General features: G+C 64.0%; 1 protein-coding gene across 2 annotated transcripts; it reads right to left on the bottom strand.

Annotated features, from left to right (window-relative positions):
* NUMA1 (nuclear mitotic apparatus protein 1) lies at positions 1 to 24232 on the bottom strand. 2 transcript variants are annotated; one of them, XM_074572198.1, is made up of 26 exons: positions 23871 to 24232; positions 19815 to 19887; positions 19133 to 19221; positions 16982 to 17061; positions 16190 to 16272; positions 16029 to 16109; positions 15653 to 15737; positions 14765 to 14894; positions 13990 to 14147; positions 13210 to 13327; positions 11426 to 11543; positions 10984 to 11124; positions 10735 to 10857; positions 7125 to 10274; positions 6466 to 6507; positions 4993 to 5061; positions 4738 to 4848; positions 4425 to 4643; positions 4172 to 4329; positions 3795 to 4038; positions 2292 to 2571; positions 2040 to 2176; positions 1686 to 1889; positions 1242 to 1352; positions 981 to 1148; positions 1 to 680 (listed from the first exon to the last, which is right to left on the bottom strand). In XM_074572198.1, the coding sequence occupies exons 2-26, from the start codon at positions 19854 to 19856 to the stop codon at positions 645 to 647; spliced, it is 6177 nt and encodes a 2058-aa protein (XP_074428299.1). In that variant the 5' UTR covers positions 19857 to 19887; positions 23871 to 24232; the 3' UTR covers positions 1 to 644. The 2 variants fall into 2 exon arrangements, with proteins under 2 accessions (XP_074428299.1, XP_074428298.1); XM_074572197.1 differs by lacking the exon at positions 23871 to 24232 and adding an exon at positions 22828 to 22985.
* Between the last annotated feature and the right edge of the window lie 78 nt (positions 24233 to 24310).

A 24310-nucleotide genomic window follows, 5' to 3' on the forward strand; every position in this document is an offset into this window, starting at 1 on the left:
GCAGGAGAAAAATACAATTTATTTACAAGTAGAAACACTTTAAAAATGCCACCTTCCCCCCCCCCCCCGCCCCCGACACACACCCCCTGGCAGCGGCAGGTGGGGGGGAGCTGGGGTCCTGCTGGCTGCTGCGACTGGCACTGCCCAGCCTGGCTGTCCCCGTCCCCAGGGGCTCCCAACCCCAAGGAGGATGCTGGGGACACTCCAGCCCCGCTCTCTCTGGGTCCCTGGGGCTGCAGGAGCCCCCCCCAGGGAGGGCTCAGCCCCAGCCTGGCATAACCCCCGCAGCACAAACACCCCCCTGCACCACCCCCCCGGCACTGCCCTGCACCCAGGGGTGTTTCCAGCTCACAGACAGCCCCGGGGCAGGGGGGAAATAACCCTCTCCTGCCCCCTCTCTACGTGCATCCCCCCCCACCCCGGGCTGGGGGCAGGAGGAAGGATGCTGGGGCCCTGCCCTGTTCAGGGGTGACGGTGGGAGGTGCAGGGTAGTGTCACATGGGGAAGGTGGCCCCATCTATTCCGCCCCCCGCCCGGTGCTGCTGGACCCTTGGGGATGTGCCTACAGCACCCCAGGGGGGGGGCAGGGAGAGGCGAGGGGGCGCAGGCTAGGGCCAGGGCACAGCCGGCAGCAGGGGGGACCCTCAGAATTTTGTGTCCTTGAGCGATCGGCGGCCGGTCTGGAAGGGACAGAGCAGAGAGCAGATGTCAGTGAGGGGGGGCAAACCACAGCCCCGGGGCGGGGGGGTGCTGGGCCCACGCTCAGACCCACCTCCCTCCATGGCACTGTAGGGCCAGGGACATGCCACCCCCTGACAGCAGGGACTGGTCCCCACATTGTCCCCATGAGCCCAGAGCAGGGGTTTAGGGGTACTGGGGTGAGCGCGTGCTTCCCCTCTTGTCCCCCCCACACTGCGGGGGGCTCAGGAGCCTGCCATGGGGGGCTCAGTCAGGTGCCGTGGGGGGGTGGCGGTGCCTACCTTGCCCTTGGGGGACTTGGCGGTGGCGATGCGGGGCGAGCGGCGGGCGCTGCCGTGGGGGGAGTTCTTGGGGGTGGTTTTGCGGCCGGCCGCCCGGCGCAGCAGGCTGTTCCCCAGCTTCTTGGGGGTGTTGAGGATGCTGAAGGCCATCGACTGGCGCCTCTCGGCCTGCGGAGGAGGGGAGGCAGGACCGTGAGCTCCGGGTAGAACGGAGTACGGGGGTCCCGACCCCTCTCTTTCTCTCCGGAGCTCGCTGCTCACCTGCTTGCTGGGGGGCTGCTGCTCACTCCTCCGGCTGAGCTGGGAGCTGCGCCGCTCGCTGCGGTCCCGGGGGGTCTGGGGGCGCGGGAAGCAGCTGGTTGGCTTCTTGGACTGGAAAAGGGACAAGCCAGGACTGTCATCTGGGGAACAAGAGCCCCGGGGCCACCCTCCCTTGGGAGCTGGTGGCAAAGGAGGGGCTGCGGGGGGGGGAGGGGGCAATGGGGCAGCAGGGCCTGGGGAGCCGCGGGGCCTTCAGCCCTTCCCCGCCTGAACCAACCCTGAGGGTTGGCCCCAGGAGGGGCCATTCCCGTAGCCCCCAGCAGCCCCTCAACATCTGGAGAACATCTGCAGCTGCCCACCAGCCCTCTTGTCCCCTCGTCCCCTATCTGGGCTCCTGGAGAAGCTGGGGACTAGGCGGGGGGGCTTGCAGCAGGCTCAGCTCACCTCGGGGGTGTCGGGGCCCTGGTGGGACTCGTCCGACCGGCGTTTGCGTAGCTGCCGGGTGGCGATGGTGCCGGCCAGAGTGCTGCGCCGGGTGGCCATGCCGGCGGCGATCTGCGAGGGCTGCATGCTGGCACGCCGCAGCGTCTCCTTCGGGTCGCCCGTCTTCATCTCCTCGTCCGTGATGGTCCCCAGGGAGTTGGAGGGCTGGGGAGGAGGCAGAGACAGTGCCAAGGGGTGGCCAGCAAGGCTCCCTGGCTCTGTGGCCCCCGGGGCTGCCCACCAGCCGCTCCCCAGTCCCCGTGCCCCCTCCCCAGTGCTGGAAGGGGCAAGCCTTTTGTCGTCCCCCCCACTTACCCTGCTCTCCAGAGGGTAGCAGGTCTTCAGGTGGGGCGGGCAGGCCCGATTCCGCTGCTGCAGCTCCGCAATGCGATTCCAGTCATCCAACTGCTCCGGCTCATCCTGGCACGTACCCAGGTAGATGCTGCTCCGGCCTAAACCCAAAGCAAAGAGGGCTGAGGGGGGTGGTCCCAGCTGAGGAGCTGCCCCCCCGGCAAGCCAAGGCAGGGCCTTCCCGGCTTGTAGCCCACCCCCCCTGCCCACACACACCGAGGCTGGAGCTGCTGCCGCCCTGCCCGCGCCGCAGGGAGCTGCGAGTGACCGGCCGGTAGCCGGGGAGGCCCAGCAGCGCCGAATTGCCAGGGGTCTCCTGTGGGGAGGAGGTTTCCAGCTTGACGAGGGACTCCTGGGAGGAGAAGCTGGCAAGGGAGCGGGTGGAGGCAGCCGAGCGCAGCCGGGCCTTGCCAGGAGCGGCTTTGGGGGGCTGAGCTGCCGGGATGCTGCAGAAGGAGACATCGGCGCTATCTGGTTCCTCGGTCTTGGCCTGTTTCTGGGAGGGGAAATACAGAGATCATAGAATCATGGGATGGTTTGGGTGGGAAGGGACCTTAAAGATCATCTCATTCCACCCCCCTGCCCTGGGCAGGGACACCTCCCACCAGCCCAGCTTGCTCCAAGCCCCGGCCAACCTGGCCTTGAACCCCTCCAGGGATGGGGCAGCCACAGCTTCTCTGGGCAACCTGGGCCAGGGGCTCACCGCCCTCACAGCCAAGAATTTCTGCCCGAGATCTCAGCCCAATCTCCCCTCTTGCAGTGGAAACCCCTTCCCCCTCGTCCCATGGCTCCCCTCCCTCATCCAGAGTCCCTCCCCAGCTTTCCTGGAGACCCCTGAGGGACTGGAAGGGGCTCCGAGGTCTCCGCGGAGCTTTCTCTTCTCCAGGCTGAACCCCCCCAACTCTCTCAGCCCGTCCTCCCAGCAGAGGGGCTCCAGCCCTCCCAGCATCTCCGGGGCCTCCTCTGGCCCCGCTCCAGCAGCTCCGTGTCTCTCCTGTGCTGAGGCCCCAGAGCTGGAGGCAGCACTGCAGGGGGGTCTCCCCCGAGCGGAGCAGAGGGGCAGAATCCCCCCCCTCGCCCTGCTGCCCACGCTGCTGGGGATGCAGCCCAGGCTGTGGGGGGGTTTCTGGGCTGCCAGCGCATGTTGCCAGCTCATGGCCAGCTTTCCCCCCCACCCCCAGCACTCCCAAGCCCTTCTCTCAGGGCTGCTCTCCATCCCTCCATCCCCAGCCTGGGCTGGCACCAGGGGCTGCCTTCACCCAGGTATCAAACCCCCCAGCCCATCCCAGGGTCCCTTGGCAGGCGCTGGAGCACCCTGTGGGGTGCTCTGCCCTGTGGCTGCTGTCCCAGGGGGCGAAGAGGAGGGGAGGAAGCAGATAAAAAGCTGCACCTCCCAGGCCCCTCATCCTCCTCCGCTGCTCACTCCGCCCTCATGCCACGGCCTGTGAAGGACAGAGGGTCCTCAGGACAAGGCATCACAGGGGTGCAGAGTTTGGGAGCACAAAGAGCCCCACAGCAGCTCCGGCTTCTCGAGACGGTGGCAGCCCCAGCCACCCATGGGAGCAAGGGAAGGCAGCTCCCCCGAGCCATCCCTGGCTTTGCCTCCATTCCCCAGCGAGCCCCGGGGCTGCAGGGCACAGAAAACCACTCATCCCCGTCCTCAGCACAGAGTTCCTGCCCCACGGATCCCTCCCTGCCCTGCACCCGGGGGCCGCTCACTTTCGTCATGGTGATGTTGATGGTGGTGCGGCGCCGGGCTGAGCGGGTCTTGCAGCCAGAGTCGAGCGAGAGGTCGCCCAAGGATCCGGCGCTGGTCTCCAGCCGGGATCGCGTGCGGCTGGGGATGGGGGTGAAGTAGAGACTCTCCAGGGACTCCACCTTGCGGGGCAGCCGCTGGGACGCCAGCGACTCTTCGCTGCCCGGTGGCAATGCCGAGGCCTCCGACTGCAAGCGGCCAACCTTCCTGCAGAGACGGGACACGAGGGCAGCACTGACAGCCTTACCGGGACATCAGGGAATAGTGAGGATGGGGGGACACCGGGTTTTGGTGACACTGGTGGCAGTACGGGCTCTGCCGAGCCGTGCCATGCTGGTACCTGGTGGAGTTGAGCGGCTGCGCTTCATCGAGGCTGAGGTCAAGGCTGTCGGTGCTGAGATCGGCCGGGTTCTGGCGGAAAGGCTCCCGGCCCTTCAGCGTGTCCGTGGTCACCTGGAACTTGCCAAGCTCCCGGAGCTGCTGATTGGCAAACTCCACCTGGATGGGAAGCAGGGAGGGATGGATCCTCCGAGCGAGCCAGCAACGGAGGCGAGGAGAAGGAGGAGGGTGAAGACCTGCCATGCCGTGCCCACCTGAGCCTCCAGGCTGCGGACCTGGCTGGTGAGGTTCCTGCAGCTCAGCTCCGACTCCTTGGCCTGCAGGACACTCTGCTGCAGCTCCTTGGCCAACCTCTCCGACTCGGTCCGGAGCTCCGCGTTCTCCTTCTGCAGCTGCTCCATGGCCTTCAGCTTCTCCGCCAGGTCCTGGTTCTGCTGCTTCTTTGCGTCGTAATGAGTTTTTGCCTTCTCCATCTAGGAAAGAAGGAGAGAAAACCCATCAAGCTTCCCCGCAGGGCGCTGTCCCGGCGGGACGGGGATGGCGGGGCAGTGCCAGCCCCCGGGATACCTGGCCTTTGTAGTGCTCGGCCGCCTGCTCCTTCTGGGCGAGCTGCGCCTGCAGCTCTGCCACTTTCTCCTGCTGGCGGGTGGCCTCTGCCTGCAGCTCCCCTTCCAGCACCTGCGGGCAGGGAAAAGACTGGGTCAGAGGCACCCTGCACCCCCTCCTTGCCCAGCCGAGCCCCCCACATCCCTCAGGGGGTGGCCACCAACAGCCTCAGGGCTGGGCCCAGCTCCGGTCCCCGGGTTTTTGGTCCCCATTTACCTTAACCCTCTGCTGCTGGGAGCGGGTGGCCTTCTCATGCTGGGTCAGCTTTTTGTTCAGCTCCTCCACCTGGAAGAGCAGAGCTTGGTTAGACCGGCTCCGGGCACAAGACTCCCGAGCACATCCCTCCCCTCCAGCCAGGGCCAAGAGGAGAATTCCTGCCCCGGGGGGGTGCTCAGCAGCGCCCAAGGCCACGGAAGCTCCGGGTACAGCCGGCACTTTGGTTAGCCCGCTCGATTCAGGCAGTCACAGCAACCCCCCATTAAGTCTTCACAGGGACGGGGTTGGTGCTACCCCAGCGTCAGGAGCAGCCGCGCACTGGAAGCGAAGCCGAGACCCCGTTAGGCGGGAGGGCGAGGGAAGCCGCTGCGGTTATGCAGTGCCCCGGTCCCAGAGCCGCATCTCGCTGCCAGCTGTTCACTGTCAGGGGAAGAGCAGGAGCCCAGCCCACCCCGGGCATCCTCCATGCCAAATCTCAAGCCACAGAGCTCAAGGGGGGCCCGTGCTGGCTCGGAGAGGGAGGCAACCCATGCCAAAGGGGTGCTCCTGCGGTTCAGGATTGGAGAGGTGACACCATGGAAGGGCCAAGGAACCCCCCCAAGGCCTGTGGCTGCACTATGAAGTCCTTTGGCAGCGCAGCAGCGAGCACGTTCACCACCCGGGTACCCACAAGCTGCGGACCCATGGATGGTACATCACTCATAGCAAGGGGAGACACCACCAGACCCTGGCTGCTGCGAGCTCCTGCCCGGCCCAGCTGGGCTCTCCTGGCTCCAGGGGAAGCTCGGGGAGCCCCCATCCCTCACGGCCACAGCCACGAGGCCTCTGCGGGGTCCCTGGGCAGCTCAGGCTGTGACCATGGGGGCAAACTAAGCCGCGTAGGGAAACAGGGCTTTTCCGGCGTCATTTCCCAAGTGCTAACCCACACCATCCCACCCCTGGCCACATCTGGACTGCGCTTTCTGGGAGCACAGCCCCCTCCTCCCGGCACCTGCCATTCCTGCCAGCTGGGCAAGGGGCTGAACCTCAGCTAAAGAGGGGGGTAAAAGGGATGGACAGCAGGAATGGGAGATCCCAGCCCTGTCCCCCCCCTCCCCCCGCAAATCCGCTCTCTCTGAGGGCAAGGTATCACAGGAGCAACGGTCCTGTGTCAAGAAGTCCCGGATGCCCTTGGCAGCCAGTCACTGTCATCATGCTGCCTGCAGCATGCCCCACAGCCATGCCGGGAAGGCAAAGCAAGAAGCCGTGCCGAGCCCCGGGCACCACCGTGAGCGGGCAGGCCGCAGGTCTGGGCCCCAGTTCCTATTCCCCAGGGATGAAGGGACGAGCCCAGAGACCTGGAGCCAAGCGCCCCACGGCTGGGTCCCCGCGGCAAACAGTTCCCGAGAGGAGAGGGTGGCTCCGGTGGGAAGCGGCAGCAGCTAGGGCCATGCACCGTCACCGTTTAAGCAGCTGGCACTTCGCATGCGTTACCTGCTTAGCTTGTTCCTTCCGAAACACCTCTAGCTGCTCCACCTGCGAGCACAAAAGGCAGAAGTGAATACGCAGCCAGCGTGGAACGGGCTGCCCTTCTCAGGAGCACCCATCCCCTTCACACCCAAGTATTGCTCAGGGAGCGTGTCCCAGATCCCCAGCTCCTGTGCTGAGCAGGAGGCTGAGGATTCTGGGAGGACTTGGGGCAGTTCAGCCTGGAGAAGAGAAGGCTCCGCGGAGACCTTGGAGCCCCTTCCAGTCCCTCAAGGGGCTCCAGGAAAGCTGGGGAGGGACTCTGGATGAGGGAGGGGAGCCATGGGACGAGGGGGAAGGGGTATCCACTGCAAGAGGGGATATGGAGCTGAGATCTCGGGCAGAAATTCTTGGCTGTGAGGGTGGTGAGCCCCTGGCTCAGGTTGCCCAGAGAAGCTGTGGCTGCCCCATCCCTGGAGGGGTTCAAGGCCAGGTTGGCCGGGGCTTGGAGCAAGCTGGGCTGGTGGGAGGTGTCCCTGCCCAGGGCAGGGGGTGGCACTGGGTGGCCTTTAAGGTCCCTTCCCACCCAAACCATTCTACAACTCAGGGGTGTGCAGGAGACCAAATGGACCCCTTTTCCCGGGGGTATCCCCCCCACCCAGCAGGGAGGTGGCAGGAGCCCCTACCTGAGCCGTCAGCCTCTGCCTCTCCTCCAGCAGCTTCCTCTTCTCCTCCCGCGCCGCCGCCTTGCTGCTCTCATACTCCTTGCTCACCGCCTCCAGCTTCCGCGCCGCCTCCTCGGCCTCCTGCTGGCTGCTGGCCACCAGCTCCTCCGACGCCGACCGCAGTCGCTCCAGCTCCCGCGCGTGCCGCTCCCTGGCCTGCCCCAGCTCTGCCTCCAGCCGCTGCTGCCCGCGGCTCCGGCTCTCGCCGAGTCCCCTGTTCTCCTCGGCCAGCCGAGCGTTGGCCTGCTGCAGCCCCGCCAGCCGTGCCGCCGCCTCCGCCGCCTCCGCCTGCAGCCGCTGGACGGCCCGGTCCTGCTCCGCCGACCGCTCCCGCAGGGATGACACCTCGGATGCCTCCAGCTTGGCCCGTGCCAGCTCCGCTTGCAGAGCGGCCAAAGCTTTCGCCCTCTGCTCCACGTCCTGGCGGTGCTGGCTCTCCAGGGAGGAGCGCTCAGCCTGCAGCTGCTGGCAAAGGTGCTTCAGCGCCGGCAGCTCCCCGGCGAGCGCCTGGGCGCTGCCGAGCTCCTGCTGCAGGGCGGCGAGGAGCTGCTCCTTCTGGAGGCATTTGTCCTGGCAGACCTTCACCTCCTGGCGCAGCTCGTCCTCCCGCTCACTCTGGCAGTGGCGGTCCCTCTTCAGGGCCTCGATGGCCAAGCGCTGCTTCTCCATCTCCTCCTGGCACCGCTGCACCTCCACCTTCATGAGCGAGCACCTCTCGGCCGCCCGGGAGGCGGCGGTGGCCATCTCCGTCTGCAGCACCCGCAGCCTCTCCTCCAGCTTCTTGCTCTTCTCCGACTCGGCGACGATCAGGCGCTTCAGCTCCTTGCTCTCCCCCTCCTTCTCCGTCACTTGCCGATGGAGGATGGAGACCTCGTGCTCCAGGCTGTCGATCAGGCTGTTCTTCCTCTCCATCTCCTGAACGCACTGGGACACTTGGTCTTTCCAGCCCTCCTCCGACCGGCCCTTCTCCTGCACGGCGGAGCGGAGGGACGCCAGCTCCTTCTCGGCGGCGGCGACGGCGGTTTTGCTCTGCGTCAGCTCCCTGCCCTTCTCCTGCAGCTCCTTCCGCAGGGCCTCCACGGTGCCATCATGCAGAGCCTGCACCGACCTCGAGGCCTCCAGCATCTTCTGCAGCTCTGACGCCTTCTCCTTCTGCTGGGCCGCTTCCCTCCTTGAGGCCTCCAGTTCCGCTTGTTCCGCTGTGGCCGCCTCGGCCGCCGCTCGCTCCAGGGTGGCCATAGTCTCCTGCTGCTCCCTGCACTTCTGCTCCAGCTCCTCCACTTGCAAATGAAGCGCCTGGATCTCCTTCAGCTTCTCCTGGTAAAGGTCTTGGCTCGAGCCGGCCTCCTGCTCCCTGTGACGGGTCTTTTCCTCCAAGCTTTTGAGGGACATCTCCTTTGAGCAGGTGGCCTTGACGCTGTGTCCCTCCACGTCCCTGCTCCGGGTGGCCTCCGAGAAGCCCTGCAGCTCGTTGTCCACCTTGGGTAGCTGCTCCTTGGCTGCTTCTGCCGAGGCGAGCTCTCCTTTCAGCTTGCTGACCGTCTTCTGCAGGTCCCTCAGCTCCTCGCCCTGTGAGAGGTTTTTCTGACGGAGCTCCTCCAGCTGCCCTTCCCTCTCCTCCATCAGCTCCCGGGCCCGGGCCAGCTCCTCCCGGTGCACCGACCTCTCCACCCTCTGCTCGTTGAGGGAGTTTTGCAGCTGGGCCTCCAGCTCTGCCTTGCGGGCTCGCTCGGCGGCGCAATCTGCTTTGCCCCGTTCCACCTCCTGTCGCAAGCGTTCGGCTTCCTCCTCCCGGCACGCCAGGTCCCGCCGGTGCTCCCGCAGCATCTCCTCCAGCCTGCTGCCCAGCAGGGTCACCTCCCCAGACAGCTTCTTCACCTCCCCATCCAGCTCCAGCTCCCGCTGCCTGCTGGCGGTGGCCGCCTGGGCCAGCTCAGCCTCCGCACTCCGCAGCCGCTCTACGGCAGCTTCCAGCTCCTTGGATTTGGCCTTTTCCTGGGAGAGCTGCTGGGAGACCCCCTCCAGTGCCTCGGTGGCTCTGCAGGCATCTGCCTCAAGCCCGGCCGTGCGCTGGGCTGCGGTTTGCTCCGTGATGGCCATCTTCTCCCGCAGGGAGGAGACCTCGGCCCTCAGCTTCTGCTCTTCGCCCTCTTTCTCCTTTGCCCGTGCCTGGGCGCTGGACAGATCGGCCTGGAGGGCAGCCAGCCTCTCCTGGTGCTCGGTAGCCAGGTGCTCTGCCCGGGCCTCCAACGCGGCCGCCTTCTCCTGCTCGGCCTGTAGCTGCTGGCAGACCCGGCCGTGCTCCCGGCTCAGCGCCTGCATCTCCTCCTCCAGCTGCCTGCGCTCTCCATCCTGCGGAGCCAGCTCCTGGCCCTGCACCAGCTGCTGCCTCTCCGCCTCCAGCTCGGCAATCCTGGCCAGGCTGCCCTCCAGGCTCTCGGCCGCCCGCCTCTTCTCGTCCTCCAGGATGCCCTCGGTGTTCCGCAGGGATTCCTCCAGGAAGAGCAGCCGCTCCTGCAGGCGGGTGTTCTCCCGGGCCAGCCTCTCCCTCTCGGCCAGCCGCTGCTGGCTCTCCTTCAGCCTGCCCTCCAGCTCCCGCAGCTGGGCTTTCAGCCCCTCCGCCGCTCCCTGCTGCCGCTGGGCGCCGAGCTCCAGGATCCTGGCTTCCAACTCACCAACCTTGCGGCTCAGCTCAGCCTTCTCCGCCGCCGAGGCAGCCTGGCTGGCATCCTGGGCCTGCGCCATGGCCTGCAGCTGGCTGCTGAGGGACGCGTTGGCCTCCTGCAGGTGCTGGAGCTGCTGCAGGGCAGAGTCTCTCTCCCGCAGGGTCTTCTCGTGCTGGGCGTCGAGGGCAGCCAACCGCCCGGCCTCGGCCTCCCGGCCTTGCAGGTCCTGCTCCAGCACCTCCCTGGCCCGGTGGCTCTCGGAGAGGGAGCTCTGGAGGCTGGCGACGAGGCCGCCCAGCTGCTGCTTCTCCTCCTCGAAGCGGCCACGTTCGGACTGCAGGGCTGCCTCCCGCTGCTGCTTCTCCTCCTCCAGCCGCAGGACGGTGGCCTGGAGCTCGGCCCCTTTAGCGGCGAGGCTGGACACCTCTTGCTTCAGCTCTTCCAGCTGGCAGAGAGAAGAAGAGGGGAGGGGAAACAACACACGCACCCCCAGGCATTACTCGAGCTGCATCGAGCACTCTCACCGGAGACTCACGTGCTGCGTCCCAGCGCCTGCCTTCCCTCCCGGCCCCCCCCCAGCGCACCCTGCTTTCCCCTTAGCCTTGCGCCGCTCTGCTCTCTCAGACCAAATGCCTTTTCTCACCATGCAGGAGCCGCTCCCTCCACAAGCGGCCCATGCTACGGGAGGCTGCGGGAGCCAGCAGCTACCTGGGAGCAGCATTCCCAAATCCAGCACAGAGTGCTCAGCCCCATAACTCCCATCTAGGAGTGGAGAGCAGCCGGCTCTGCCCCACACAGATTTGTGGTGCACCCCTCAGCACCCACCCTTCTCCCCAGCTAGAGGGGTTTCCCACCCGAGCGCTGCCTGCCCTCACTGTGGGAGCTCTCTGGGGACCCAGCCGTACCTTCAGGACATCCCCCAGGACCTCTCCCTTCTGCTGGGCACCGCAGTCCCCCAGCTTGGCCAGCTGGTCCTCCAGCAGGGAAATCTTCCCCTGCAGAATCTCAATCTTCTCTTCCGAGCATTTCTGGGGACAGAGACGTGAAATTGAGTGCCGCGCGAGGCGAGGGAACGAAGCAATGGGAGGTGAAGTCACCCAGCTTTATTCCACACCGGCACCCACCACCCCGGCGGCACCCCGGGGTCCCCTCACCTTCTCCTGCAGGGCAGCACGCAGCTCGCTCTCCAGCTGCCCCTGCTTCTCCTGCGACTGCGCCAGGGCCGCATTGTGCTCTTCCGAGAGTTCGTTCAGGGCTTCCTGCAGCTGGACCAAGTGGCTGGCGATCTCCCGCAGCTGTGAAGGGGCAAATCCCCCATCAGAGAGCGCCCACGCTGCCCAGGGTTCTGCTCAGCTCCCTTCTCCCGAGCACTGAGCACTGCAACTCCACACAGCCCCTATTTCCCGCCTCCACGGTTCCCCTTTGGATGAGGATCTGGAGCCCAAAGCAGACTTGGTCACTGGGACAACGCCACAGGAGGCCAGCAGCAGAGCCAAAAGCAGGCCAGAGTCCGGCACTGCTATCAAACCCTCCCCCCTGGTTCCCACCACAAACGCCTGGGCTGTGGGGATGCAGAGAGGACACAGCGCCCCGTACCTTGAAGGAAAGATCCCCATTCTCCTCGGAGAGCTGGTTGATTTTTCGGTCCATCTGGCCTTTTTCAGTCTTCAGGTCCTGGCACTGCCTGAGGGCCTCGTGCAAGCGCACCAGCAGGCTGCGGGAGAGGATGTCATTAAAGCGGGGGGTGCAAACCTAAGGCAGGTGAGGACTTCGCTGGGGACCGATGCTGCTGAGGAAACTAAGGTACCGAGATATCTCTGCGCCATGGTGAGAAACTACTGTAAATTCAGCTCTAAACTGATACGTCACAAAGCGGAGCAGAGATAAGCCATGTTTGTGCTTTGCAGGAGCGTGACCACTCCGAACCGAGGGCAGAGGCAGCTGACAGACGCCAGCCACCCCTCTGCAAAGTGAAATAAGTGAGGAAAGGACAGAAAAAGGCATCACGGCACCTGCCAGCGGAGGCTGGGCGTCCTTCCCAAGTAAACACGGCGCTGCACAGGGACAGGGCAAAGACCAGGACACAACGCGGCAGGCAACAGAATTCCAGTGTGCCACACAGCCCAGTTCAGATCCGATCAAATTGGATCAAACTGGAGGGCTAACAGCTGGGCAAGGGGCTGGGGTCGGGAGCTCCAATATCACCCAAAAGCTTTCAGCGATGCAGAGCCCATCTCAGAGCTGGGAAGGCCAAGCAGGCTCTTCTGGAGGTGGGCGAGACCCACGCAGGCCTTCTCCCACAAGAGGGATGGCTCTTCCCGTGACACGTTTAGGTTAAGGAGCGGGCACTCACAACACACTGTGTGGTTTGGGACTGGCTCCCTGCCCACTGTGATAAAAAAAAGGGCTACGGGCCGTAATCCCAGAGATGCTCCAAGCCGTTACAACAACATCGGAGCTGGCTTGGCTCCCATCAGGAAGGCTTTCTGCTCCACGCTTTAGTCCAGATTAACGGGCAAGAATCCCCTTGGCCCACCACGGAGGGAGGCACAGCTACGCCCAGCCACGAGGAGCAGCGGCACGGCTGGCACAACCGCAGCCTGGGCTGCATCCCCAGCAGCGTGGGCAGCAGGGCGAGGGGGGCGATTCTCCCCCTCTGCTCCGCTCGGGGGAGACCCCCCTGCAGTGCTGCCTCCAGCGCTGGGGCCTCAGCACAGGAGAGACACGGAGCTGTTGGAGCAGGGCCAGAGGAGGCCCCGGAGATGCTGGGAGGGCTGGAGCCCCTCTGCTGGGAGGACGGGCTGAGAGAGTTGGGGGGGTTCAGCCTGGAGAAGAGAAGGCTCCGCGGAGACCTTGGAGCCCCTTCCAGTCCGTCAGGGGGCTCCAGGAAAGCTGGGGAGGGACTCTGGATGAGGGAGGGGAGCCATGGGACAAGGGGGAAGGGGTTTCCACTGCAAGAGGGGAGATTGGGCTGAGATCTCGGGCAGAAATTCTTGGCTGTGAGGGCGGTGAGCCCCTGGCCCAGGTTGCCCAGAGAAGCTGTGGCTGCCCCATCCCTGGAGGGGTTCAAGGCCAGGTTGGCCGGGGCTTGGAGCAAGCTGGGCTGGTGGGAGGCGTCCCTGCTCATGGCACGGGGGGTGGCACTGGGTGGCCTTTAAAGGTCCCTTCCCACCCAAACCATTCCCTGCTCCTGTGACTGCCGAAGCCATCTCCTCCCTGGGGTGCAGCTGCAGAGGAGGTGGTAAAGAACAACAGGAAGGTTTTCCCCTCACCCCTGTTTTGTGCATTGCTGGGGAAGAGACAGAGAACACAGAGCCCGGGGACGTGGGAGGGACAAGGACCAGCCTAGCAGGAGGGTGCACATGTCCCCGGAGGATTACCTCTCGTTCTTCTCCCTCAGCTCCTCCATTTCCTTGGGCTCCTGCTGGTCTGCAGCTTGCTTCTCGTTGAGCAGGGCCAAGCGGTCAATCCGCTGCTGCATCATGGTGATCTGAGCCTCTGGGTGGGGGGAAGAGACAGCAAGAAAGGGCCCATTACCATCTTTTTATGTCACCTGAAACCCCCCAAACACAGCATGGTGGAGGATGTCTGTCCTTCTCCCAGGCGGGTGAGGAGCCGCTGCACAGACACCACCTGAAGCAGGACACAGAAGAGCCAGGCACTGCTGCTCCACACGGTTGTTGCTTCAATCACGGCTTTTGTTGCCCAGGATATACAGGGGAATACGAGAGGGAAGAAGGAACCTGCAGCCTCCACACACGTCTGGGGAAATCCCCAGTGCAGAGAGAGTTTTAGATGTGGATGGCGAGACTCCTACGCCTGCCAGCCTGCTCCAAATCTTTTGGCAGAGGGACCAGCAGCCATCTCCCAGAGATGCTCCAAGCTGTTACAACAGCATCGGAGCTGGCTTGGATCCCATCAGGAAGGCTTTCTACACCACGCTTTGGTCCAGATTAACGGGCAAGAGTCCCCTTGGCCCACCACGGAGGGAGGCACAGCAAACCACGAGCTGCCCCATCTGCTCTGGAAAGCCAAAGAGCTCCAAAGCCGTGAGCTGTGCTCACGTGGGGTCAAAACCATAACGAAGTCACAGGAACCAGACGAGGTCTCAGCCCTGCAGAGCCCTCCCCATGCCCCAGGCCATCCCGCTACCCACTGACCCTTCTCTGTGATGAGCTTGCGATTCTCTGCCAGCTCCACCTCCAGCTCATCCCGGTTCTCTCTCTCAACAGCCAGCTGCTTCTTCAGCCGTCGCAGCTGAAACTGGGGGGTCTGCATGACGTCCCCCATGGGCGAGGACGGAGGGCCGGGCAGCATGCTGCAGAGAGGCACACCATGTAACTCGGTTAGCTGGAGCCAACGGGAGGGCACCATCCCTCCCCATGCAGCCAGACCCACTCCGGTTCCCCCATCCCAGGGGCAGGTTCCAAGTAATCCCTTTGATGCCTCATCACCCTGGCAGAAGGGATGCTCTCCTCATCTTGAGGAGCCTCTAAGTGTCCAGCACGAACCTTCAAAACCAGTTCCAGGGCAAAGCCTCCATCTCCCTTCCCACCACAGCCAGAGCCCCACTGCAGAGCACTCGGCTTGCAAGAGAGAAACTCCTTCAGCACATCCAGCAGCAACACAAGCCTGGTCCTCCCAAACCCACCCAGGGCAGGAGAGGAGCCACAAGCTGCTCTGGGAGGTTTCTGTGTTCGTTAGGCTGAAATGAGCTGGGCTAATAGGAGCTAATTACAGCCTGACCTTAGCCCACCACCACACATCCCCATGTCAAGCCTGAGGAGTTTACAACAGGCCAGCACCACGGCAGAAAGGGGGTCTCTGTCGAGTCAGCGTGCACCCTAGTGACATCTCCGGGTCCCAGAAGCCACCCTGTCTGTCCCCCTCCTCCCCTCGGTCCCCCTGCCGGCAGCCAAGAGGCTGGGGACGTACTTGTTGGCGCCGGAGGAGGAGGCAATCTTCTTCAGCTCCAGGAAACGCACCTCTCGCTTGTGCGGGAGGGAGAGCAGCGGGGAGTGCTCCTCGGAGCTGCTGCTGGACGTGCTGGACGAGGGCAGCGGTGCTGGAAATCAAAAAAAAAAAAAAGCAAGAAGCAAGTTGTGATCTTCACCTTCCTGCCAGAAGGGAGGGTTTAGCAGCTGAAATCCCTGATGCGCAGGGACTGCAAATTCCAGTGGGGACAGATCAGCCCAGCCGAGAAAGCCATAAACCCACTTTACATCCCCGTTCTGCCAGCTCCACGGACCTGCCCCGGCACTCCGCTCCCACCACGGAGCTGTGGGCTTCCCACCCGCCTCGCTCCTCCGGGGAAAGGACATTTCAGCTCGGGATGCTGCCAGTGTATATATATCTATATACCTTATATCAGCAGGTATAAGGCAGCCCAACTCTCAAAGAAGAGCTTACAGGGGACAATTTCGTAGTGCTCAGTCCCGGGGTGAGGGGATCTGGATGGTGGTGCTGCTTTTATGGCTCAGCAGCTATAGCAGCACAAACAGGAAAAACCCCAATGTTTTTACATTCCAGAAAAGGGTCGTCCATGCCAGTTGGGTGCTGCCAGCATTGGGGCCGTAAAGGAAGATGCCAGCAGCGCTCAGCGCTCGTGCTATCCCACCCTGCTGCTCTCCGCAAGGTGATGGTCTGTTTCTGTCCCACTTCCAGCTGGCACTCGGACACCACTCGGGCAAACACGTTACTCTGGGTGCTGCTTTGGTACCAACTAGGAGAAAAACATGCCCAGTGCCTGCTCTGCCTGCACAAGGCTTGGCCCGTTACTCCGGGCTGGTGCCACAGCAGAAGCAGGCAGGGCCCAGCGCTCACCTTTCCTCTGCAGAAACGTCTCCAGATTCTCGTTCAGGCTCTCCTCATTGTCCAGCACAAATGTGAGGATCGATGCCAGCTCAACCTGTGGCGGAGGAGCCGCAGGGTCAGCGGCTCTGCTGCAGTTCGCAGGCAGAGCAGCGCCGGCCGGGCAGCAACCACAGCGGGCAGCTCCCTGCCTGCCCGTGCCTGCACCCGCAGGTGCCCGCACTCGCAGTCACGAGCCTTTGATTGCCCAGATGCGCCGGCAAGAACCACAGCACCCACCCAGCACCATCCTTCAAGGGGACCCAAATATGAGGGCAGGTCCCAGAGCACCCCCCAAAAGGCATCTCCGCTTCCCCCCGCGCCAGAGGGGGAACCCAGAAGAGATTACCTGGGTCTTGTAGTCAAACTCATTCCAGTCCCTGGGGCTCTTGCAGCTCATGGAGGTGTGATACAGGAGCAGCACGGCCACCTGAAATAAGGCAGGTAAGTGTCACCGACCCCAGGTTGGTCAACGGTGTCGTCTAGGAATAAAGCATGCCCCGCGGTTACCTTGGCCAACGCCAGCTCCTCTCCCCCCAGGAGTTCCTGTGCCGACACCAGGTTCTCCGCGGCCGATTTGTGCTTGCAGTGCTCTGCAATGGAAAGCAGGATTCCCGGTCACGCAGCAGCCCCCGCCGCCAGGCACTCTGCCCGCCAGCCCTGGCACGCAACCATCCCCCGGGGTGACAGGCTGGGGGGCACCGTGATGGATCCCCGAGAAGGGAGACATGGGGCAGGCTGGGCTCAGGGGCTGAGCCCCTCGTGCTCCATTAACGCTGATGGGTTATTTTTCCTCCCTGGCAAGTTCCCCCTCGGTCCCAGCCTCCCCACCTCCCCCTCGGCATCTCTCTGCACCTTCTGCTCCTCCACCCCCAGCACAAACTGAACCCCATCTATGGAGGGTGGGATACAGTGTCTCCTCTTCCAGGAGAGGCCGAGCAAAAGCGATTTCCCATTTCCCCTTCCAGGATTCCTGCTCAGGTAAAGGTTTTCCAGTGGGATTTGAACAGCTTGAGGCCAGGCCCCGGGTGAGGAATGCTGCCCAAAGCAGCATCACTGGAGCAGCCACCGGCACCCTGCCCTTCACCCCCTGGACTTCCTTTGCACGAAGCCCAGGCTCCAGCATGGATTTCCATGAGGAATCTTTCCTTCCCGGGTCAGGGCAGCCCCGCCTGCACCTCCTGAAACTGCTGATGCAGCAGGGGGTGGTCACTTTGAGGCGGGGGGAATAAAGACACAAAACCAGACCCCCGCAGGGGTGGCAGGCACCGAGTGGCCACTTCCCCTGGCGCCGGCTCTTACTCTGCAGGAAGCCACGGATGAAGGAGATCCTCTCCGGCAGCGGCTGCTCCAGCACAGACTCCCCCTCCTCACTCCTGTGGCTAGAAGAGGACACGGGTTGCGTTAACGCTTTGCCGAGGGATTAAACAAACAGTGGTTTGTTGTTTGTTGGGCGGTTTGTTTGGGTTTTTTTTAGTTTGGTTTGGGGTTTTTTTGGGGGTTTTTTGTTTTGTTTTGTTTTTGGGGTTTTTTTTTTGGTTTTTTGTTTTGTTTTTTTTTTGCAACAGAGCTTGCTGAGCAAGGGGCTGGCTCTTGAGCAACGCAGCACCCATCTGCCATATGGCTCCGTGCCAGGTCGGGTGGCGAAGCAAAAGCCAAGCCCGCCGTGGTACCCAGGAGCAGGCGCAGACGCTTCCCGCAGCCCCGACAAACATGGCTGCGTTTGGTGAGCAGCCAGAGCCAGGCAGACAGGTCCCCCCGCCTCCAGCGCGTGTGCCGGAGCGCTGCCGGCCTCTGCCGTTTCCTCCTCCGCCTGCCAGCCCCGGCATCCGCCGCGGCAGAGGGAGCCAAGGGTTTTCTTGCTATTGCAAAGTGTCACCATTTGTGGGAAATGGCGTTTGGGAGACGTGCAGACCCCGCTCCCCTCCGGGTCGCTGCTCTAAAACCCACGCTGGATTTAGGGGGTGGGGCCGAAGCTGCCTCTTGCCGCTCTTGTTTGAGACCACGCTCTTCCTCGCCAGCTCAAACTGAGACAGTGGGCCTAAAACCCGTGCCAGCCGTGCTCAACCAGCGCTGCTGTGGTTCCTTCGGTTGCTCCCAAGGCACCGAAAGCAGGGACTTTGCCCGGGAAAGGGGCCGGAACAAGGATTTTCTCATCCTTATGGGTTTCCCAGACCGCCCCCCCATGCTATGGGGAGCTCCCCAGCTCAGCCGGCTGCCGCGGTGTCCGCCCCTGTTATCAAGCTACAGTCAGGCCTGTTTAGTGAGCACACGCCGCCGGAGATCCCGGCTAATCTGAGCTGGAGCACAGACCCAGGAGATTAACCAGGTCTGACTAAATATATCCCCTCTGCAGGCGGCTCCTTCCTCCCCACCCACAGCAGGCAGATCCCTGCTCCGAGCAGGCTCTCGTTACAGCGCGCGGGAGGTAATTATAGCAGACAGGCTCCCACAGAGCCTCTCGCCGGAAGGGTTTGAAAGCAATGCCGCGCTCGGAGCTGGGCGGCAGCCTCGAAGCCTCCCAATTTGCCTCGCCAGCTCATTAAAGACGCGCAGCCGGAGCGGAGTGTGCTCAGTCCTAGCTCCAGTGCCCATTACGGCTTGCAAGTTTTAATTGCTCTGGCTCACAGGCAAGGAACGCAGCTCCTGACGGAGGCAATCCTCCCAGCCCTGTCCAGCCGCCTCGGGTTCCGGACGGAGCAAACAGGCTCTGTCCTGCCCGTATTGTACTCAGAAGTCGTATCTCTGACGTCCCCAGAGAACAGGAGCACTTCGTGGGGCGGGAGCTGTCATTATTAAAGCTGCTTTACAGACCCAAGGCTTCCTCTCAGGATCCCAAGGCTCAGGAAAACTTGCTGTTTTCTCACCCGAGCAGCATTTATGAAAATAAAGCTTCTCCCGTGCAGCTCCAGGAGTCCCCACGCCGCTGGCATCAGTGCTCAGCTCTTTGCTTCAACACCAGGAGCGAGCCCAGACGTCAATGCCAGACACGATATTGAGCCTCCAAAAACAGAAACTCTGGCCAAAATCCCACCCAGGCGGCTCCATGGGGTCCGACAGCTCTGCCTGGGGCTCCGCGGGCAGACCCCAGCCGCGCAGGGCTGTGGGGCAGACTGGGGAACAGACCTTCTCCCAGCTACCTCAAAAGCAGGTTTCTCTGGAGGCTGAGCTGCCAGCAGAGCCCCGGCACATCATCTACATACGGAGGCTTCCAAGTGGGGCGGCCCAAAAGCCTCACCGTCCCACGCACGGTGGGTTTACGTGCGGAGGAGCCACGGCGCGAGGGCAGGAGCCTCCTGTTGCGTTGCTGCAGGCTTCAGAGCACGCCCGGCAGCAAGCGCTGCTTCCACAGGTGCTGCGCTCCGCCAGAGCCTTGCATGGAGGAGCCGGAGATCCAGCAGCAGGGCTGGCAGAGGATGAATTCCCCAGGGGCCCTTGGCTCCCCGTACTCACATTTTGTTGATGATCCTGATGAAGACGTTACAGTCCTGGAGCTGTGACAGATCATTGAGGGGATCAGTAGAAACTTTTGTGCTGTTCACCTAGAAATGGGGGGAGACGGTCAGAGGGCAGAAGCCAAAGTCGCACCACACCACCCGCCACCTCCCAGTCCTTGTAGGGGACAGCCAGACCCAGCTGGGTGCGAAAGCAAAGCCAGCCCTTCCGACCACCCCTGCCCTGGCAGAGGCTGAACGCAATCCCCACGGCTCCACAGCCAGACAGGCCGGCACAGGTCTTGTTTAACACGCTGCGACACTTTGCTCAGACACTGCACCGCTTTGCGAGGCAGATCCAACAGCCCCTTCGTGGTCCAGCTGCCGCTCACTTCCCAAGCCTGCTGCCTGCTCCGGGCTCGGTGCCGGCTCCCGAGCAGTTTCCATGACTGGACCAAGCCGTTCCAGCATTTCTAGTTATTCAACAGGAGCAAAGCCTCTCCTGCAAACACCCACCTGCCCGGGAACAGCAGGGACTTGGCTGTCCCGGGGCCTGCCCCAGCCACAATTTCCCCCTTAACCGGCCACAGCATCGTGTCCCCAGGGAGCCACCAGTGCCAGCGCCGGTGCCAGCTGGGACCCAGCCGGGCAGCGCGTCCCACCTACGGAGCAAGAGACGGCAGAAGAGAGGGAGGCTTTACCCAAGCGAGGAGAGCCGCGGCTCTCGCACCGTGAAGAGGCATCTTGGCGAGGCTGCCAGGTCACCGCCCGGACCTAGGAACACCAACAAAGGGGGAAAAAAAAAAACACAAAAGCAATTAGGGCCAAACATAGTAATTACATTAACATACAGCTTGCACACCGCGCCAGGCATTCATGTCCGTCCAGGGAGGATCTACCCTCCGTGCCTGGCCGGCTGTGGTAAGCAGCCAGGTCCTCTCCCGCAGACCCCCGCAGGATTTACCCCTGGAGATCGGGATTCCCCACGGGCAAGGCTCAAGGGAAAGCCGCTGCTCAGGCTCCTCATCCCCAGCACCCCCTGCCATGCCTCCTTCCCTCCTCAGCACCTCCAAGCTCCTCTTAAATTTCTTTTAAGAGGAATTTAAAGGCCTGGCACTCTGGGAGCTAACTGAGACTCCGTGCCCAGGCAGGTCCCCCTCGCCACCGGTTTCAGCCCTGGGGAGAAGGGCAGTGTCCCATTGGGCCTGTCTTTCAGGTCACACTGCGGTGACACAAAACAACTGGTCACGGCTCTGGCCAGCTGGCACCGGCACCTGCCGTCACCCCGAGGGATCCTGCCCCCCTGCCTCGCCGTGGGGCACCGGGGGTGGCCGAGGGCTTCCCCATGGCTGTGCCAAACCACGGTGCTCCGCTGCCCACGACAGGCTGGAGGCAAGGAGCCCAACCTGGGCACCCCGCAGGCTCCTGGCGCAGGGGCCGGCAGCTCGTCGGCACTTGCTGCCCACCCGGGGACAGTGTTGTCCCTGCCACCGGTCACAGCTGAGCACCGGCATCGCTGCCAGGACTGCTGGCATCCCAGGAAAATTCACCTCCCTCTAGAAAACACGGGCAGCAACTTTGGAGAGAGACAGCATCGTTCAAATCCCAAAAAGTCTGGCATGTGTAGGGATGCCATGCAAAGAGCTGCGGTGGTCCTGCGGGATGAGCGAGAGCAGGAAGAAATCCCCCAGCGCTGTGCGAAGGGGCAGCTGGCCCCAGCGGGACCAAGTGGCCACAGATGGTGGCCTGGCCCCTGAGGAGCAGAGGGGCACTGGGGACCAGTAGCAAACAAGCACCCAAACTGGGCAGGACAACCGGCTGCAGCCAGGAGCGTGGTGGGAGCTGTGGAGAGCCCGGGCTGACAGGCCTCGGCAGGGGGAGGGATCTCCGCACAGTGGAAGGAAATTTAAAGAGAGAAAGAAGGAGGGAACCCAGGCTGCTGGGGGTGCAGAGCTGGCCTTGCCTGGGAAGGGCTGAGGTCCCACCGTGGTACTGCCCGCAGCAGCTCCGGCTTCCTTCCAGCTGTGTGGCCACCAAAACGCTGGTGGAGCAGGAGCTGGGGCTCCCTAGTCCCCCAAAGCCCCAGGTGCCACCACCCTCAGGGGGCAGGCAGGCTGCCCACGCTGGCCCTGCCTGGGTCACTGTCGTGGGGGCTGGAAGGAGCCTGCAAAGGTCATCTGGCCCCAAACAAGCCCAGCGAGGTGGTGGTCAAGCCGTCGGAGTGCTGCCAGCTCCCCTTCCCACTGCTGCTGAGGAGAACCACCTCCTGGGGCGGGGGGAGACCCCCAGGCATCGCCACACAGGGTGGGAGCGGGGATGAGCCAACCCACTGCCCCCACGATGTGGGATCACTGCCAGGTCCCCTCTGCGGCGACCTTTGCCTCCGTACCGGCTGTCCCTGTGCCATCCTGGTAATCCTCCCAGCCAGGGAGCTGCTGGGAGCAGACCTGAGCAGAGATGGGGGCCGAACAGAGCCCCCCCTACCAAAAATCACCCAGGTGGGGAGGGTGCTCCTCAGCTCCTTGCCCCATATCACACCCTGACCCCCTCACTGCGACGGGCCGGGATCTGCAGCCGTTCCTGGGAGTGCCCGGCACACCACGGCCACCTGGGTTTTGGGGTGCACGGAGCACCCACCGCCTCCATGAGCTCAGCTGGGACGCACAGGATCTTCGGCGGGATAGGTCCTCCCTCCCATTTGGCTAAAAACCAGCTCCTCTGCCCCACGGCTGCGGCACACAGCCTCTCGGCACCCACCACCCCCTCAGACGGGCGTGCAGCAGGACCAAACCAGGACCTCTCCCCAAAAATCCAGCCAAAACCTCTGGGCAAAACGCGCACGCCAGCCCCGAATGCAGACTTCCGCCAAGCACACCCAGCCTGGGCTGGGGTTTACCAGAGCCAGGCTGCAGAAGTGCTGGTGCCCTGCAAGAGGCCAGGACAAGCACGGCTGTGCTCCTGCCCCGGTCACAGCCTGGCTCAGCACCGGCGACATCGGCTTCCCCGAGCCGTGCTCGCCAAGTGCCGGAGACAACAACATGACCCTCTGTGGGGAGATGCCGCTTGCACTACGCCTGGATCCATGCGAGGGCAGAGTGGACACAGTTGGGGAGCCCGGTATGTGGGCACAAAGCACGGCACCGACCGCTTTCCAGCCACGTCCCTGCTGGGGAAGGGTCTGGCGGGAGAGGGAGCGACGAGCGGTGGGGGCGGCATTGTCCTTTGCTGCTTTCCCTGAGCGCCCGCTCCGGTCAAAACACAGCGTTACGCAAGCCCGCGCCTCCGGAGCTCCCGACGACGCGCCGACCTGCTGGAGGGATGCACCCGCAGACCCCCCCGGCTGTCGTGGGGCAGGGGGGTCCTGCTGCTGGAGGCACCCAGCAGCTTGCCCAGGCAGGGTGGGCGACCCACGGCAGCTTTCCCCCCGGGGACAGGCCCACAGTTGGCGTGGGGAGGAGGCGGCGGGGGGGCCCGAGCTCCCGGATGTTGGCGAAGCCAACACGGCCGCCCGCGTCCCAACAACAGTCGGGGATTCGCACCTCGGGGGCTTGCGGGGCACTGGGGTGGGAGCCGCACGCTGTGGTGAGGCACTGGGGCTGGAAACCGGCGGGCTTCACCTCCCCCGCCTCCCTCCTCCTCCTCCTCCTCCTCCCCCGCCCCAGCTCTGTTGGAAACAAACACGGAAGAGGGATAAAGTCTTTGTTGGGGCCTTACCGGGGGCGTGTGGGGTTTAATCCGCCATGAGCGCCAGCAGCCGGGGAGGGCCGGGGAGCCAGCGGCCACGCACAAAAGAAAAGTTGTTGGGCTTCTCTTCGGCGGGGCTGGCAGGCGACGGTTCCCCTTCCTGGCCCTGGGCCACCCCACGTCACTGCGCCGAGGCTGCGCTCGTTAAAGGCGCACGGCACAGAAAGCCGCCACCGCTGCTGGAGCGGCCACGGGGAAGGGGCAACGTCCCACCCCCACCATGGACACACTCGCTGCCATAGAATCACAGAATCGTCAAGGTTGGAACGGACCTTTCAGATCATGGAGTCCAACCATCAACCCAACACTGACAAACCCACCACTACCCCATGTCCCTCAGCACCACGTCTGCCCGGCTTTTAAATCCCTCCAGGGATGGCGACTCCACCACTGCCCTGAGCAGCCTGGTCCAGTGCTCGACAACCCTTTTGGTGAAGAAATTTTTCTTAATATTCAATCTAACCTAATATTCATCACCCTGCCAGTGCCCTGGGTGACAGGCTGGTGGGGCCGGCACGGACCCGCACCCAGCCCCAGCACGGTGGCTCGCAGGGACCCAGGGCCTTGGTCAGGAAGGGTGCTGGGCTCCCCACTGCGATCCCCCATCACCCTCTGGAGCCACATCCCAGATGGTTCCTGAAAAATTCCCCCCCGACACACCCCCACAACAGCCACGGATTCAGTGGGGACCAGAGTAGTGCCGTGACCCGCTGCCAGCAGAGATGGCACCGAAGGCAGCTGGCCAAGGGGCTGCAGGACCCCCCTGGGACCCCTGACTCCTCCCAAAGCCCTGCCTGCACCCACAGCCCCCGGCTGCCTCCTGGGGCTGGCAGGGTGAGGAAGGGAGGCTCGTCCCTCACCACTCATCCAGGGACCCTCGGGAGCCATCCCCACGGGGTTTGGGCTGCTGAGGAGAAACTGGGGACTGCCCCGAGCGTGGCCCTCACCGCACCAGCCGGGAAGGGGCCAAGGTGCACGGACCGACTGGACCCGGCTGAAGAAGCTTCTCCTACCTGATGGGGAGGCGAGGACGAGCTGGGCCCAAGGCGTCGTGTGGACGAGGCGCAGCCCTTGGCAGGTGGCAGCCGTCAGGCCTTTCTCCGGCAGCGCACTAATCCGGCTCCCGCTGTGGGGCCGTCAAATGGCGGCAGCTCCTCTATCGAGCCCCACGGCCAGCGGAGGGAAGCTCAGCCCCACTGACCCACACAGCTAGGCCCCAGCAAGCACCGGCCCCGGTCACCCCGGGATGGCAACACCGGGAACGGGCCCGGGCCCCACTCCAGGCCCGGGCCCCCACTGAGGCCTCGGCTGGGCCGCAGGAACTACCGGGCCCACTGAGGTCGGACCCCCTGCCGTCAGTGACCCCGGCGCCTCCCCCTCCCGGTTGGCGCCTCCCCCTCCCGGTTGGCGCCTCCCCCTCCCGGTTGGCGCCTCCCCCTCCCGGTTGGCCCCC

Source organism: Larus michahellis, chromosome 1 (genome assembly GCF_964199755.1).
Source record: "Larus michahellis chromosome 1, bLarMic1.1, whole genome shotgun sequence".
NCBI classification, from domain to species: domain Eukaryota; kingdom Metazoa; phylum Chordata; class Aves; order Charadriiformes; family Laridae; genus Larus; species Larus michahellis.